Here is an 18,470-nt window from a genome sequence, read left to right on the forward strand (position 1 = left end):
TCATGTGAAGAATTTTGCGGCAAAAACACCAAAGTTTGAATATATAAAAGACTGTTGTAATGTCATTTTTGTAATGCAAGCGAGAATTTTAAAACAGATGAAAAATTTCAACGCGCTAACTTGCATTCGTATTGTTCTAAAAAGAAAATTGACAGCATAAAATTTTTGTCATCAAACGTTTCAAAGTTGGCAAACTTTCTATAAAATTTTGAAACAATGAAAGTTGCTGGAAAAAACAGCCATAAATTATTTTAAGTGAGCGACAATTTTCTTAATCATTTTACCACAATGTAAACCAAATACAGTCCTTCATATTTTTGCACCCTAGACACCATCAACGCTTTTTCTCTCCCTTTAAAACTTAAGGAAGCGTTTTACTTAAAAAAAAAACAAACTAGGCCTCAATAAACAAATACATCTTCAACAAACATATTCACCTTGTAAATAATTCTAGATCGCTTAGTAGTTCAATAATATAAATAATAGCTGCCTGTAAATAGAAATTATCATTATTCCTGGTACAAAATATAGCATAGGCATAAAACAGCTTAATGAGCTCATACCTTGCTGGTTTTCTATTAGCAAGATGTTTTAAAGTCAGCTCAATAATTGGCTCAATATTGCTCAAGTAAACAATGTATATCTTCAATTGAATTTTGTCATAACTAAGACGACACTTAGCCAAAATTAAATATAAAGTTTAAACAGGGGAAGTACAGTGTCATGTTTGTAAATAAAAACATTGAATATTGTTAAACATGTATAAAAAGAAAGCAAAAAAAAGTATTTAAAGCTGAAATATGTGAAATATATTTTCTAGTTAGTATACAATTTAATTCTCAAACAACTTGAATTGAATAGTTTCATACTGTTGTTGTTTATTGCTATTGGGGGTTGCCATGGACACGGAACCTGTAAACACACGTGTACTCTTTGTTTCCATGGTTACTTAGAACTTGAAACTCGATATATTGGACAGGAATTAAGTCTTTGATATTCTGTTACGAATGAAAAAAATCGTCTTTTTAATTGTTAAATCCTCTTCTTGTTAAACTATAATTTGCTGAAAACCATTTGCTACGAACCTGAACTTTGAAAGTTTGTAAAAAGTCGTCGTCACTATTAAACTCATAATTTCCGTACAATATTTTTTCTTTACCGCTGTCGTCTTTCCAACCCTAAAGTTGTAATACTTTGAATTTTTAACTTGAAATAAAATTCATCAATATTTAACGTTCAATATGTAACATATACTTATATATTTGTTTAATGGAAAGTAGAAAACTTTTCATTCTGTCAAGCCTGTATCAGGGGATTAAGCGAGTGAGTAATGACAAAACAGGCTTGTTAAAATAAAGTGTAGGTTGATTTACATTTTCCTTTAAGCAAATATATCTAGCACTTCTATGTATTCGTTGTATTGGAGGCTTTACAACGGAAAAATCAAATCCAAAACTTTGTAACATAAACATAATTATATATTTGGTTCAAATGATGTTGAGATAAATAGTTTTATTACAGTTCTCTTACAAAAACAAAGCATTTAACAAGACGTTTTTAAAAATAAAGTTGTTACTTAACATTTTCATTTTTTTCTATGTGATTTGCAAAATGCTAACAACAAAATCATTCATATAAAGATAATACTTTATGTTACCAAAACTTGGAATAATTTTGGTGCGCTAGGTATTGTCCTGTCGATCGTTGGCGATAAAACTTTAGGAATGTGTTCTAGAGTAAACGCTGTAGGAGTGATGATCTTTGATAACTTAACAAAATAAAAACATTGTTTCAACGAAAGTTATAAATAAACAAAATTGAAAAACGATTATATTAATTTACTTTGACAAATGATGTATGATGCTTATGAAGTGTATAAAATAATGTATAAAATAATGCATAACATAAAATTCCCTAGTTTTAATAGGTATGTGTGCGCCTCTGCATTTCAAAATAATGGGGACGCAATGGTAATAAAACCATATATTAATAAAAGTTTTATAATGGTTATACAACTAGTAAAACAATCTTTACAAGAAATTGTTGTTACACAAACAACCGATGTCGACTCTTTCTTTACTGCATATAAATGGTTTTAACACTATCTACTGCAGGCATCGTGGAGTATAGAGCCAGGAGGCTTTGCCCCCATCTCCCCCACACACAGAATAATAGTTTACCATTTTTCTAGTTGTTATTGTAAAGTTGATGAATATTCTGATTAGAAAAGCTGATTAGAATCCTTCAACAACTTTTATGTTGAAGCAAAGAGAGATTTACTTTTTTTCACAAAAACTAATTTAAGCCCTAACGGATTATCCAGTGGGAAAAATATCTTAATCGTACTAGCCTGCGCTTTTAAGAGGTTCATTGCATCTAGAAATAAATTACTGTTTACTTCTTGATACTCCTAATTAGTTCAAAAGGCCTAATTTAGGCCATTTTATGCTGTGAAAAACGTATTGAGAAAAAAAGGTCTCCATACTATCTACTGTTTAAATACACGATGCTTAGAACTCATGAAGTGATGGATTTTCCTAGCTCCGCTGACCATGTCAAAATTTTAGAAATTTCGTTTCAACTTTAAAATGAACTTTTCCCTATTGTTTAGACCATGGGTTCCCAACACAAGACAGCCAAAACCAGGAAATGCAATTTAAGCAATTGAAAATGATTAATGCAAACGTCATCAAGAGTTTGAACGTAGTCGTAAGAATATATATCACTTAGGACGCACAACTTTGTTAGTCAACGAAGCCAGTCCGATTATTTAGTCTTGCTATAAAAATTTGAATGTGTCCACTTACAGGAAAACAATAGATTTCTAAAGAAATGAATAACGATAATGATCTGAAATTTATGTGGCAGGTTGACTACTCTACTGCGTACAGACCCGTAATAAATAATCTGCCACTGAACTTTTTTCAAATATTGTGTTTTTTTTTGTTTTGGATCAATTTAAAATGCAGTTAGTAAATCTGTTTGCAACTTTTCTTACCGTCAGACGAAAGAAAGTGTTTAAAAGCTTCCCCACTTATTCACCCAAGTCTCCTTCTTCGACCCCCTTAATCCCAAAGTTTCTCCTACTGATCACGTGCTCATAATAGTATTCTAAATGTACCTTTATAACAACATATCCACTTTGACCTTTAAACGCCCAGCAGTTACCTGGACTGTTATCTGGCTGAAATATATGTTTATACTGTTAAATAAATATACATTGCATAACATAATAAAAATCTAAGCATATCATAAAATTTGTTAGATTTGTTCTTACTTGAAGTATTACTCTAGGTGATTTTACGTCCAACCATAAAGGCAAACCAAAGAGTATTACTCTGGCGGCTCCAACATCGTAAGTTTCACTGTGGAAAGAATCGTGTATTTGGGCTCCTGAAAATATTTAACGAAACATCACACAGACTATTTCATCAAAAAAATGATCTTCTCATTTTAAAATTACCTGACGACTCTAAGGCAAAATCAGCGATTCCAACTTTATCTGCATTATATCGCCGTAAAGCAGCTTCCACAATTTCTTTCACATTCTAAACACAACCACAAAAATTACAAACTGCTTTATAATAAAATAAATGCAATATGAGTTAGAATAAAATGCCAGTTTTCAAAGTATGTTTTTTATCGACCTTTTCAGACAGCGTGGCAACCTTTTTATCTTGTGATTCCTCTGTCGAAAAAGAATTGAAAAGTAATTATTAAAACATCTTTATTTTGTTGAAATAGAGAACGTTACAGCATTACCAGAATAGTTTGAGAGTTCTTGTAACACTGAGGATAATCGATCAACTTTTTCTTCAATTTTTCTAAGAGTTTCAGAACTTTGTTGTTTTTCCTGAAGGAGAGATGAATAAAATATAGTTCTTCTTTTTTCTTTAATTTCTTGGCATTAAACAAAAAACTGACAGCATCTTTTATTCTTTCGCTTGTCTTCAAAGCTAAAACAAAAAAATTTAGTAATCCAATATATTTTCTCAATAAACAACGTTTTTAAATAAGTATGACAGTGAGTTTACCTTGAAGTATAGTTGATGTCAGCAAACCAACAATAAATATCATTAAAAAAAGTCCAGAAATTCCTTTCCAATGATTTTGAAAAAAGTCATTAACTTTTCCCTTTAACTGGAGAATGCAATAAAATGTTTGATTCATACAAGGTGTCAATAACGGAGTGGTAGCTTTAGGGTACGTGAGAATAGAGAAATGAACGTTATTTTTTTATATATTCATTTAAAGAAAACTTCGTTGGCGAAATTTCATTCAATTTATTTTAAATTTCGATGCATGAATCTGCTGCTAAGGAGAAGAGAACTGACAAATAACAATGCACAAACTACGATCTACGACTGACGAGTTAAACTGGCAACACAATTAGCTGACTCTTTGAACATATAAATCTTCGTTCACCTCAGCCACAGTATAGAGAACATACAGTAGAGTCACTTCATTGAATTTTTTCTTGCCACGCATATCTTATTGCGCATGTGATTATCATATTGGCAGCCAGTAAATTGCATTTTGTGACCAATAAGATTGACGATATGGCAAACGGCAGCCAGTAAACTAATTAAACATACAGCAGCCAGTGCACAGCAAAGTGCCCATACTGTATATACCTATACTGTGCCTCAGCCTTCCCTGAGCACTTCCTAACTGACCCCTTAAACATGTAAATCTACGTTCACCCCAGCCTTCCCTGAGCACCCCGTTACTGACCCCTTCCAAACTTGTCATTGCTGAGTTATCCTCGGGATAACGTTCGCAAAAATAAATTATTTTTTACATAACACGTTTCACAAAACTATCAAGATAAAGACGTACATTGACTTCGTTAATACTGGAGTGTTGGTGTGAAACATCGCCAATGTCAATATCAGCATCCTCATCTATAAAAAAATAAAAATTAAACAATAAACCATAAGCACAATTACTTGAGGGATAAAAGACGTTGATATATTGAATGCAATTCGTCTTTTAAACGCTAAAGAATAAAAATTTGGGGCAACAGTTTATATAAAAAAATGCAGGTAATGAAGAGAAAACAAGAATTTAGGCAGCAAAGACAAAAAGATGTCTAAATGGTGATGTTAAAACAACGATGAGTGAACTTTCAACATCAATTACATAAGAAAGAAAAACATAACTAAAGTCTTTGTCATTATCCATAATAAGTTATGTAAGTCAGTCCCAGTCTTATGCAGTCCCAGTCCCAGAGTTATGTAAGTCAGTCCCAGTCTTACGCAGTCATTTTGACAAACACGCAATTGTGTAAACATCCATTAAGTGTTCAACTTCTATGTTTTAACCTTTATTAAAATAAATGAAAGCGAAAAGCACACATAACAAACCAATTGAAGACAGCTCAACGTTTTAAACGACTAAGCTATATCTTGCAGTAAATTTGTTCAATAAACAAAATAAAAGAGATAAAAAATTGAAAATTTTACCTGAAGATACTGGACGTTTATCAAGACCTACAAATAGTGAATGAACAAACTAGCTGAAATTTACGTCTTCATTTGAAGCAGTTTGGTCAATCGTCAATATGTAAGCGATTGAAAAATCGTTTGATGAAATTTCCAATCTATACAGACGGATAGAAGATTAAAGTGTAAACATTTTATGAGTATTTGTTGTACCATAGAGATGATCCGGAGTATCTTTTAATTTCTCATATCTTCCATAAGATCGAGCCATCTCGCTTGATCTACGAGTTGAGTCATTCGCAATTTCACTTCGCCTAGCGTCTAGTTTGTTAACAAGAGATTCTCTTCGATCGGCCTCCTTGTTAGCAGACGACCTGCATTATGAAAAGTAATTCTCATTTTATGTAAACATTGCAAATAAATCTAATGAATTCAATTGTCAATCGTGTGTTTGAACTGGTCATTGTGTAATGCAACAAAAGCTTTTGTTTTCTTTTGCTTCAATCACATTTAATTAATGCTGTTTCATAGCATAATCGAAAAAGTATACCAAATATAGTGAAGAGCAAAACACACGGGAATAAATAATATCCAATAAAGTATGTACCTTCTACGTTGTAGAGGCGACTTCTCGTTGCTCGTAACCTTCTCATTTAAGAAGTCAGGAACTTTTTCAAAGGAAACAGAGTTTTTCTTCCCTGATGATCTTCTTCTAGCCATCAGGCGAAATTTCTTATGATTTAGATCGTCATTAACGTGTTTTTGTAGCCAAAAAGAGATTGAGGAAAAAAACTCAAAAAAGCCGCCATGTTAGTTTTAATGAGTGACGTCACAATCACTCAATTGACCAATGACGAACAAGAATCGCATTAGAAATTTTTCTATTTTAGTTATAAATATTTCAAAAACTTTTAAAAAAAGTCAATACTTCATTTCGAAAGCATTTTCCTATGCAGTATTCTATTTGCAACAGATAATTTTGCAGTATACAAATAAATCAAGTTATACAATACAAGAACTTTCATGAGTAACATTTTAAGAGCAGTTACTGTTGTTAAATCTTGTTTCTGATTTTATTGGATTTGGATTTGCAGACTTGTAATTTACAGAGCAACGGAGAAACAGTTTTACCACTTTTAACACACCAAAACATATATCATGTTCAGTTATATAATATGCCTGCAAAGTTGAAAATTCGTGGTTAATTTTAATCAGTGTTAAAAGAGATTATCGTGTGAGTACTTTTCAAGCACTTCCTTGTATTTTTATTATTAACGACTTTTCAAGTGCCCTAAAAATTTATTTTTCACTTTAAGTAACAAACACCGAGGATTTGCCTGGCGGAAAACAAATTCTTAGTATAAATGTGTAAATATAAAACTTCGATAAACAAAATAATATTTTATTCATGACCACAATAAAAGTCCTTTGTTGGCTAATTATAATTCAACTTTTCATGGATTTTATGCAGCTGCAGGAACCCTGAAGATGGTGACTATGAAGTTATTAAAAAGTTATGATGCATGTGGGTATTGGTTGTTTGGCGGTGAATTTATTTCACCAATCTTTTGAGAATGCTCATACAGCAATGCCCTAGTAAAATAATCAATGTCATACTTAAAATATAAACACAGAATGAAGCAATGGGAAAAAAAGACCTGTATGATCTCGCTTGTAGCAGAAATTTTCTACAAAGTGAGATTTCGTGTACCAGACGTTTCAAATCATCTCCTTCAAAAACAGGAACTGTTAAAATCTACAAAAACGATGAAAAATTTATGGTAAAGTTTTAAACAACGAAACTGTAACAAGTTAATGTATACCTCATTTGTTTGACCTTTAGCAGCAAGCAAACGATGAGCGAACAAATGACCGGCGGCTTCCGATTGTGTCCGATGAAATCTACATAAAAATCAGTCATCAACCGCTTCATGAAAAAAAATCCAGCATAATCAAGCATGATGAACATAAAAACCTTCCGTTAGTTTGACTTGCCAAAAGTTGAAGAAATTTATTCACAGAACTATAAAAAAGAGAAGAAAATCTATGAAATTATCTTAAAAACACGAATCATAAAGACGGAACGCGAGCAATAATAGTAAATAACTACACCTGTCCTCAAAGTTAAAAGATATAGTATGAACTTTGATTTGTCTTGTGTTGTTTAATCTCGCAAGCTCACGAAGTAGCATCGTTGAACTGATGTCCTAGTAATGAATGAAAAGGAGTATAATATGACAGAGATGTATGCAAAGAAGAAGTACAATATGACATATGTGTATGAAAAGGAGTATAATATCACAGAATACTGTAACACTATGGGTGTATGAAAAGGAGTATGATGTGACATATGTGTATGGAAAGGAGTATAATATCACAGAATACTGTAACACTATGGGTGTATGAAAAGGAGTATGATGTGACATATGTGTATGGAAAGGAGTATAATATCACAGAATACTGTAACACTATGGGTGTATGAAAAGGAGTATGATGTGACATATGTGTATGGAAAGGAGTATAATATAACAGAATACTGTAACACTATGGGTGTATGAAAAGGAGTATGATATGACATATGTGTATGGAAAGGAGTATAATATCACAGAATGATGTAACACTATGGGTGTATGAAAAGGAGTATGGTATGAAAGAAAGTTAACTTAACCGTAACACAAAAAGTTTAACACTTACAAAATTTCCTTGTGTCACCAAATAAATGCCTTTGATTTGTTCATCTTGAAACACAGCCTACAGGGAAGAGAAAAACACAGCCTGCAGGGAAGAGAAAAACACAGCCTACAGGGAAGAGAAAAACACAGCCTACAGGGAAGAGAAAAACACAGCCTACAGGAAGAGAAAAACACAGCCTACAGGAAGAGAAAAACACAGCCTACAGGGAAGAGTAAAACACAGCCTACAGGGAAGAGAAAACACAGCCTACAGGAAGAGAAAACACAGCCTACAGGGAAGAGAAAACACAGCCTACAGGGAAGAGAAAACACAGCCTACAGGGAAGAGAAAAACACAGCCTACAGGGAAGAGAAAACACAGCCTACAGGGAAGAGAAAAACACAGCCTACAGGGAAGAGAAAAACGTGGAAAAAAACTTGTATGGAGTCAATGTCAATGACGAGAAAGGTTAATAAATATTATGTGGAAGTAATGGAATGAAAAGTTAAAGTAAATTTACCCTAAATGCTTCAACAATACAAGCCTCGCCATAAGCTTTGAATGTTTCAATCCATCGTACAGCGTCCAAACAATTTTCTTCAGAAGGAGCAACGACATTAGGTCGCCATAATGTCGGTTCATCGTTGAACGTCATAACATTGAACCTTAAAGAAACATGTACATTAAACTAAAGTAAAAAAAGGAGTGTATTTCCTAGCCTTATAAGAATACAGCGCAATGAAAGTTATCATCATTGTAAACTTACATAATATTGTTTTCTCTTAATTGTTCCCAAATAAGTCCGGTCAATTGACTTTTTATCTCATCAATATAATTGATCATTGCACAAGAAGTATCGATCATGATCATAATCTAAATCACCATGACAACGAGATAATTTGCAACATGTTATACTTATGAAACAAAGACACGTTGATGTAAGTGCCCTACCTTACTTTCAATTACTGACCCAAATACACGACGACTACCTACGTAGAAACATATCAAAAGTTTCAACATGCAACAAACCTAGAATACGTCATCAATACGTCATTCTTGTCAAATATAATAATCTTACCACTCATTAGCCACTGCATTCTTTTAACATAACGTTTTAAAACTTTCTCCATTTTCTCTTCATACTCTTGTAAATCACGTGACGTAAGGTGAAGATGTTTTGCAACTCCCTGTTACACGTTACAAGTTGCAAGTTACATGTTACATGTTGCAAGTTACAAGTTACAAGTTACATGTTACAAGTTACATTAATATGGCAGTTAACAGACGGATAAGATAACGCATTGACATTTCACTTACCTTAACTTCAATGGTAGGAAAAATATCACAATATCTAAACAGAAAATTACTTATATTCCTAAATTCTTAATAGATTTAATCATAAACAAAGTATTTATAAACCTTGCAGGAACGGTTTTATTAATGGTGGTAACTTTAGTTTTTGAATGTGAACATTCTTTTCCTCCAACAAGTTGATCTAAATCCAGTTTTAATTTTGATATACTGTACTTTCTCATCCACTAACAATAAACAAAACAACATTATACATATAGAATGGAGAAAACGGTAATAAAGATGACAAATCACCTCTCGAGTTGATAAATTTTCATCTTTCTCTGGAATATAAACATCTCTAATGAGCTTGTTGTACATAATTGATCTCCCATCAGTTGCGTTGTGGGATTCCTTCAAGATTGAACCTGAACAATGAAAAATTAACTTTAGTATTAAACGACAGCAGTAGCATCAAGTTGAGAAATCTCACCAATACTATTGCCAACTTCAGTATAAAATAGTTGTCTTTGAACTTCGGGAGTTAATTTTACATTGTTTCTTGTTCTCGACCCTAAAATAAAAGCAAAAAAAACTATAGAACAAACGCCATCAGCAATAATTAGTAAATAAGGAAAACTTTCGCCAGCTACGTATCTTACTATCAGAAATAACACTGCTACTAGAGCTTCTTCTAATTGGTTTCCACGACAACGGCTTCAGCGATAAGACGTCACGTGACTTTGCATCAGCAGTTTTTGGTCGATGTTTTCTTTTTATAAAAGTCGTAGATGGTTGCTGTTTCATAACATTCTGTGGAGAATTTAAAAAGAATCGATATAAACAAAATTTTTGTTGAAGAATAGCAGAAAACTTAAAACACATTACCAGTCTGGCTTGAGAAAGAGCTGTTTGCTTCGGAGGAGGTAGAGGATTGTGTCCTTGAGGTGCAGGTAATGGAAGTGTTGATTTTTCATTACAACTCTCAATCTTTAAGTAAAAAAATAGTCGTCAATGAGAATTACAAAATGCTTACAAGAAATTTGAACATCAGGAGGGAGAGGGCTTCGGAGGGGAAAACTTCGGGTGGAGGGGGTGGGCTTCGAAGAGGAAAACTTCTGGAGGAGGGAGAGGACTTTGGAGGGGAAAACTTCGGGGGAGGGGGAGGACTTCGGGGGGGGGAACTTCGGAGGGATTCAGAAAGGGACTTCAGAGGGGAGAGAGAGCGACAACATTAAAAACCTGTTGTTGATGTCGAGTACTTTTAACAGTTTCCAATAACATTGTCGTCTATAAAAAATAGTGTAATTAATTTATACATACATACGCTTACGTACGTCATAGAGTATATAAAATTACGTCACTAACTTTTTGTGAATAATTGTAGGCCTTGTTTAACTCGTTATGTATTTCAGTTACATCATCACATTCAACCATATTGTCTAAATAATAACACAAATATCGCTATTTGTTTTAGCAAAAAATATTTTTTCACAAATGCAGTAGTTACCGTTGCTATTGTACCAATGAAATCTCCCTCTGCCTGAATGAGCCATCTGTTTCAAGCAGTCAGCAGCATTAGTCTTGCCACAAGCGTACCTGCCAGGAAAGACAGAACAATCGTTTGTGTCATCTTCATAGTAAATGGTGTTCAGCGTAATATCTCTTCCCGCTAAAGATTCCTTAATGAAGGAACATGTTGTATCCTAAGAAAAAGGAATATTGAAAAGTAAAGATATCGTAAAAATATATAAATCATTATTATGAATGTTAACAAAATTGTAATGTACATCCGTATACCATATTTGAATCAGGCAAACCAGTAGAAATGACGTATATTCCTTGTACTTCTAAACATAAACAAATATAACCGAAATATTTATCTACAATTACAAAAAGTTATACAAACCATGATCATTTACAATCCATACACAACTACAATTTATACAGACTTACCTATTCCACATTACTATAACCAACACATCACACATTTAACACCCTATAAAATACTTTTATTGTTTTTTCAATGTTTTACCATTTTTGTTTGAGAGATCTTCATTGTTCTCAAGCGCTGTCCTAAAAGCTTGGAGAAAATTTCTGCTTCCCGAACAGCTTTTGAGAAGAAACCATCTATGTTGAAAGCAATTTGACAAATATATTAACGGCGAAGCTCGCTGGGAAAAAAACTGTATAAAAAATGGAAAGCCATCATTATCCAAAGATAAAGAGTATGTCCTTAAAGCTATGTGTTAAAATAAATACCTCCACATTTCTTGCAAATATTTCTTTGAAGGATTGACCATTGACGTACGAAACATACAAGATGTGCTATTAAAGCTTAAAAGAAGATAAAAATAGAAGTATTTATGAAGAGAAAATCTTTTTGAAAAATTCAATTGTTTGATCGCACAGATGTAAAAAAATTACAACATACCAAATAACATTGAAATATTTCTTATTGGCCATTTGCTGTTCAAATAAGATTTTCAGATCCCGTTTTAAGGTTTCAAAACAATGTCTTGAAGACAGCGATAAGTCAAGCATCACAATGACTCTGTAAACATTAAAGATATTTTAATCACTTTGAGAAAAGCCATATTACGTCACCAGTGTACCTCACTTTACGTTTATACTCTTGACTTCACATCTCTTACGTCAATAATAAATTCTTTACGTCACTAACGTCAATACTTGTCTTTTAACGTTAAACTTCGTTTATTCAACGTCAATACTCGTTTTTTACGTTTCTTTACGTCAAAACTCGTTTATTCAACGTCAATACTCGTTTTTACGTTTCTTTACGTCAAAACTCGTTTATTCAACGTCATTACTCGTTTTTACGTTTCTTTACGTCAAAACTCGTTTATTCAACGTCAATACTCGTTTTTACGTTTCTTTACGTCAAAACTCGTTTATTCAACGTCAATGCTCGTTTTTACGTTTCTTTACGTGAAAATTCGTTTATTCAACGTCAATGCTCGTTTTTACGTTTCTTTACGTCAAAACTCGTTTATTCAACGTCAATACTCGTTTTTACGTTTCTTTACGTCAAAACTCGTTTATTCAACGTCAATGCTCGTTTTTACGTTTCTTTACGTGAAAATTCGTTTATCCAACGTCAATACTCGTTTTTACGTTTCTTTACGTCAAAACTCGTTTAATCAACGTCAATACTCGTTTTTACGTTTCTTTACGTCAAAACTCGTTTATTCAACGTCAATGCTCGTTTTTACGTTTCTTTACGTCAAAACTCGTTTATTCAACGTCAATGCTCGTTTTTACGTTTCTTTACGTGAAAATTCGTTTATCCAACGTCAATACTCGTTTTTACGTTTCTTTACGTCAAAACTCGTTTATTCAACGTCAATGCTCGTTTTTACGTTTCTTTACGTGAAAATTCGTTTATCCAACGTCAATACTCGTCACTCTGCTTTAAAACATGTTACTTTACTTGTATATTGCTTCATGTCAAACCTTTGTTCTACAAGGGTACCAAAAATCTTGCGACATCCTGTAGTTAACCATTCAATTCTTCTTAAATACCGCTGAACAGCAGTATTGAGTTCATCCTTAGGAAAGAATGAAAAAATAGCAATGAACATGAATGATAAAAGTTATTTAGCAGCAATCATGACGACTACCTGATAGAAATTCAACATTGTTGGATCAACATGAACATTTTTAATCGTTCCATCATGCCACGAAAACTGTGTCATACTCTGATAAAAAATAAAAAAAATTCATTTTTCAACTCAAACATATGATTTTATCATTGATGTATTGTACCAGGAAATCCATATTAAGGTTTTTATAACTGAATTCACTATAATTTCATACATTCCAACTTACTTTATTATAGACTTTTGATTTCACATTTTTGTTGATGGAAAGAACATATCCTTTTACAGAAGAATATGAGTTTGGAGCAAGTACTTGATAAAGATTTAAGCCTCGTCCTACAAGAATTGAAAAGGCAAAAATATTTACTACAATGAAACTAGAAAACGTTAAAGAAAATTTTAGGATATTTTGTTGTTTCATACGAAAGACGATGAAAATTGAAAAGTATCATTTCCATTTGACCTTTGAGACCATGTTGTTTTAACCAATCACGAGATGCTCTTGCAGGAAACGATGGTTTTTCTACATTCAATTGACAATCTTCCATTGACTTTAAATATCGTTTCTTTGTGTTTTCATTTGTGAGAGCAACGACAGCAAGACGAGGCTTCAATAAAATACACATAAATTAATACGATTATAAGAAGCAAAAAGAATGCTTTCTCAGGAACAAGAATTAACAGTTTTGGAATAATCTTCAGCATGCAAGTATCATAGTTAATGGAACTCTTCATTATACAAAGCACATTACAATTACCCCGAAATAATAATATATATTTAAGTTTAGAATCTCTAAATGTCACGATATTCTCAATATAAATGTCATCAAGATGAAGCAAATTAGCCACAATTTTAACTGATTTAATACAAGCGTTGCACATTTTACAGCCAGCTATAATGACAATGCCCATTACATAAATGATGTGTGTTGTGAATTTGATTGATGTACATTTCTTTATCTCACAACACTCATTCGTATTGCATCCATAAAAACCTTTATCTGTACTATTATACACCATGGAACTAAAATATACCATTGTACCCCATTGAACCATTATACCCCATTGTACCATTATACCCCATTGTACCATTATACCCCATGGAACTTAAATACATGGCACACTACCTGTAATAAAAAAGCCTAATAATTTTTTGAAGCCAAATCTTACGCGAGATTACACCCAGATACGCGTGTGTTTCAGTCAATTTTCACCCCACGAGACTGTCGAAACACTACACACGCGTGTCTGCGTGTAGTCTTGCGTGTCTGGTTGTAAGATTTGGCTTCAATAATTTGCTTTAGGTAGCGTTTCATGTATTTTAGTTCAATGGTCAACATCGAGAATTCTCTAAGTGGACAACCTACACTTACAAACATCATACTGAGGTTCAACCTACTTTAATAAAGATCATTTACAACCGAATTATGTATAATAAGGGATAACAGGGGTCCATGAAAATATTTTCTTTCTTAATAATATTGTTACCCTATCTCTGGATATTGTTATGATTTTTTCCCCCAATCTTCCTCGTCTCATTTCTTCAATTGATAATAAGATCTCTTTAGCTCTGAAACAATTTAATATAGTAATGTTTATTTAGGAGAGAAAAATTTAATATCATATAAGAAAAATCTAGTTAATATTAATACACATCAACTTTATAAAAATAATAAATCTTTTTTGTAATAACATTGTATCAAATTAGACTAAATATAGCACACGTAGAATTTCATCACAAAAATTAGCTCATGAAATGACTTAATGTTCTCTTTCAAAATGTTCAATCAAATCCTTGGCCAAATTGAACTCTGATGCACATTGAAAGCATACATATAATACACCGGTAGGTACATCAGCTTTTAACTCATGTAACATTTGTTGTTCATCAAAATCTTCTGCTGGCAAAAGACCATGTTCTTCATCACAGTTGGAGAGTTTAGATCCTTCCTGCATTTTATTGCTCGTTTTTTGATCACTTTCGTTGAGCAAATAATCTGCAGACAAATATTTCAACTTATTATTGATGGAAGCAATGGACTTTCTCAATTCCTCTTGAAATGTATTATCATTTTCGTCACTGGAAGTATTTGGAGATGATGGAGATGAATGTAGTTGATGACATGACTGTTGATTCTCAGGGAGAGTACCATTTAAATTATCATTTATGTTAATATCAACAACATTCTTATGTATAAATGGTATAGTCGAGCCTTTGTGTGCATTATCATCACCATTAGAAGCTTGAGTACCATTGCTTGATTTCTTCTGTTTAAACTTTTGTTCATGCCATGCTCTATGCCATGCTTTATGCCTTTTAAGACCATGTAAAGAATAGAAAGATTTCCCACATTCATCACAAATTAATTCAACTCTTCTTTCTCCATTCTTTGTTTTATTATATTTTCCATTGGATAAAATATTTTTGGAAATGCTTTTCTTGTGATTGTACACCTGTTTAGACTTTGTTATTTTAAATCTTTTCCTTTTAACTTCTCCATGTTCTCTCTCTGTTCATCGTGTTTTTTCTACATGATTTTTATAATGTCCACGATGTTTAAAAGTCCTTCCACAGATACCACAGGGATAACGTTTTCTCATTTGCCAATACATGCGTCTTTGTAGACCCGTCGTTGATGCAAATGTCTTTTCAGATGTGCCACAAGCACTTTTTGAATTTGACGACAAAGGCTCGGTTTTAATATTTATTTCACTCGTAACAATAGGCATGCTGCTGCTTATTATTGAATTTTTATCGTCCCTTCCATTATTTGTTTTGGTTTTGGCAAATGAAGCGTTGCTTTCTGCTTTTTGCTCTTTCAATTCATTTAAACCATTAATTTTACCAGTAACATAGAAATCACCATTGTTGTCGTTGTTGACATGATTTCTGGGTGTGAAATTTGCAAAATCCTCTAAATCTTCTTCGTCGACGAAATTCAATTTCATTAGCTTTGCGGTCATGATGATTTTAATAATTTGATCAAAAGCCCAAAATAATGACCAAAAGCCCAAAATAATGAACTTTTCAAAGACTGGTGAAGTGAAAATGTCTCAGAAAAGCAATGTTGTACCAGTTTGAGACACAATATCAAACCTCATGGTCCCGTTTCCCTCCCGCGCTTCTTGTGTACCAAAGTCACGTGAAATCTTACATAACACGCATGCGCATTTCATTTATGACTGTGAGTGTGAGATGTCATATTACCAAAATCAATTTAATTATAAAAGCAAAATAATTAGATTGTTGATGATGTTATTTCTCCTAAAAAACCTTATTGCTAAGTTTTTCAATGAAGAAAATGAAAATACTTACATAATTTTCAATATTGCAAAGTTGTCAGCCAAGCAAGTCCTACCTTTTGATCTCATTGAGTAAAAGTTGAATATCAGTACCAGTAAAATTCCTATCCTAGACACATTTAAAGATATTAAATTTCACTAGGAATGTGCTACTTTTAATTCAACTTATGTTTTCAACATACATTTGAAGAGTTAGAGTAACAATGATATTTTCCTCCAGTGAGCTCTGCTAACTCTTTGAGAAACAACTGCAAAGATGAAAATTAACTCATCATGTTATACACATAAAATGAAGAAAAGTAAAATAGCACAGTTCATGAAATCATCCTTACATCAACAGTAGCATCATTTGAACAATATGATACTGTATGAAATGGTAAGTATCGACCAGCTAAAGATTGCTTTACATAATCACAAATCAATTCAACATTTTGATCAGGACTAAAGAAAAATAAAAAGCCAATATCATATTTACAAAGCATCAACAAATAATTAGCAAATATTTTCTCAAACAAATACCTGCGACCAAGAATAATCACTATCGAGTCAATGTTTTTCCTTTTTATTACTTGTCGAATGGCATTGAGAAGATTGCAACCCTCAGATGGCTCTAAGGTATGCACCCATTTTCTTAGTTCATTTATTCTAAAACACCACAAGTTCTAACATTTCAATAAATATAGCTGTACGAGGTTTAAGGTGACAAAGAAGCTATGACTTACATTCTACAGTTTACATCATGTGAAGCTTCCCATAAGGCTTCAGGTTTTGATCCAAATGATAGAAAATATAATTGTTCCTTGCTCACAAACTGTTCATTTATCAATTCCTGAAATACATAAATACATTCCTGTTTTCCAAATTGAATTCAAAAATGTTGTGTACATTTCAAAAATTACAGTCGCAATTTTAGAGAGAAAATATGAGAAATGACAAATTAGTCTTATTTTAGCTATCTTATCTCTAGGTGGTAAACCTTCATGAGAACTGCAAAAAGATTTACAATTAGACATAGAGAGATTTTGTTCAAAGTGTATTTCAACCTGGAGAGATTGTTTCAGATAACAAACACGATTATCAGAGAAATTTTCTTTTGATGCATCCAAAAGTACGGCTAATCTTTTGCCATTTAAAAACCCAAATATCTACAACAAAAAAATGATTCAAAAGAACCATTATGTCAACAGTACAGTAACAGGAAAACTTGTACTGACATCAAACATATTTCTACAAACCTTACGACTTCCTTTCATTAACCAATCAATGTGCTTCTCACATTCTTCAATAAATTTCCTCAATTTCAATTCAAATTGTTTCACCATTTTTTCTTCAAATTTTAAATGAGGAATTGTGTCTGAGACTTGAGAAGATGATCTATATAAACCATGGATAGTATTAAATATAAATGGCAAAAACCAAAATACATAAAGCTTACCATACAACATATAAATGACATCGTTGAAATAAAATTATAACCTCATAAGAATTCCTTGTTTCATTAAATCTTCCAAAGTCAGTTTTTCAAACTGAAGACAATTTTTTGCAAGCCAGTCAGAAGAAGTCTGGTTTACAATTTTCTTGACATTACGACTTTTCTAAGGAAGTAAGTCATAACAGAATGACTTTATTTTAGAATTAAAACTTATAAAAAGTGTTCACAAGATATAAAACCTCCAATTCATGAGATTGATCGATCGATGTGACAGTCAATGCTAAAGGTGGTAAAGCACCAGCTATAGACATATTTTCCCATGGTTTCCCGTGCAGAAGGTGATCAGTGTCCGTCAAATTTGCACTAGCAAGTACAAAAATCATAAAATCCACAAATAAATATTAACTACAAGAAGTGAATACAATTGTAAACAATAAACTTTATCCAACCTTATCGGCCGTTTTTCTTCAGAAATTCGGGTCATTTTTACGGCTTTAAAAAACTAAAGTTAAACGCTAACCTTTCACCTTGATACATGTCGTAAATTTCATGCAATAACTTAGAAACAAATCATATGCTTCGTATTTCAATCCTTGTAAAACGTACGAAAAGTCAGAAAGGTGTTCTGCCATGTTGATTATGCTTGGCATCATTGTCATGGTACACCATCATACGTTACTACGTTACCATAACTGGTTACCATGGTAC

The 18,470-nt window shown here is 32.5% G+C and overlaps 3 protein-coding genes across 3 annotated transcripts; all 3 read right to left on the reverse strand.

The window, feature by feature from the left end:
• Window positions 1–786: 786 nt before the first annotated feature.
• On the reverse strand, window positions 787–3,929 carry LOC124449290 (SUN domain-containing protein 2-like). Its single transcript, XM_047000224.1, has 9 exons — window positions 3,921–3,929; window positions 3,763–3,853; window positions 3,648–3,688; window positions 3,464–3,548; window positions 3,278–3,393; window positions 3,122–3,184; window positions 1,658–1,768; window positions 1,086–1,178; window positions 787–998 (listed from the first exon to the last, which is right to left on the reverse strand). The coding sequence occupies exons 1-9, from the start codon at window positions 3,927–3,929 to the stop codon at window positions 885–887; spliced, it is 723 nt and encodes a 240-aa protein (XP_046856180.1). The 3' UTR covers window positions 787–884.
• On the reverse strand, window positions 3,882–6,164 carry LOC124449291. Its single transcript, XM_047000225.1, has 5 exons — window positions 6,052–6,164; window positions 5,658–5,818; window positions 5,466–5,492; window positions 4,840–4,904; window positions 3,882–4,140 (listed from the first exon to the last, which is right to left on the reverse strand). Exons 1-5 carry the CDS (start codon window positions 6,162–6,164, stop codon window positions 4,009–4,011), a joined length of 498 nt encoding a protein of 165 aa, XP_046856181.1. The 3' UTR covers window positions 3,882–4,008.
• Window positions 6,165–6,723: 559 nt separating this feature from the next.
• LOC124448256 (von Willebrand factor A domain-containing protein 3A-like) lies at window positions 6,724–18,447 on the reverse strand. Its single transcript, XM_046999253.1, has 38 exons — window positions 18,212–18,447; window positions 18,002–18,125; window positions 17,807–17,925; window positions 17,566–17,704; window positions 17,374–17,475; window positions 17,053–17,159; window positions 16,850–16,975; window positions 16,663–16,771; window positions 16,513–16,578; window positions 16,387–16,439; window positions 14,516–14,597; window positions 13,491–13,635; window positions 13,257–13,363; window positions 13,049–13,126; window positions 12,882–12,976; window positions 11,842–11,961; window positions 11,670–11,744; window positions 11,443–11,537; window positions 11,208–11,257; window positions 10,918–11,113; window positions 10,776–10,849; window positions 10,650–10,697; window positions 10,296–10,397; window positions 10,070–10,220; window positions 9,901–9,981; window positions 9,723–9,835; window positions 9,537–9,655; window positions 9,435–9,468; window positions 9,196–9,304; window positions 9,069–9,106; window positions 8,884–8,990; window positions 8,638–8,782; window positions 8,139–8,195; window positions 7,557–7,651; window positions 7,420–7,467; window positions 7,268–7,346; window positions 7,103–7,200; window positions 6,724–7,037 (listed from the first exon to the last, which is right to left on the reverse strand). The coding sequence occupies exons 1-38, from the start codon at window positions 18,244–18,246 to the stop codon at window positions 6,959–6,961; spliced, it is 3,600 nt and encodes a 1,199-aa protein (XP_046855209.1). The 5' UTR covers window positions 18,247–18,447; the 3' UTR covers window positions 6,724–6,958.
• Between the last annotated feature and the right edge of the window lie 23 nt (window positions 18,448–18,470).

This window comes from Xenia sp. Carnegie-2017, unplaced genomic scaffold (genome assembly GCF_021976095.1).
Source record: "Xenia sp. Carnegie-2017 unplaced genomic scaffold, XeniaSp_v1 HiC_scaffold_23, whole genome shotgun sequence".
Classification (NCBI taxonomy): domain Eukaryota; kingdom Metazoa; phylum Cnidaria; class Anthozoa; order Malacalcyonacea; family Xeniidae; genus Xenia; species Xenia sp. Carnegie-2017.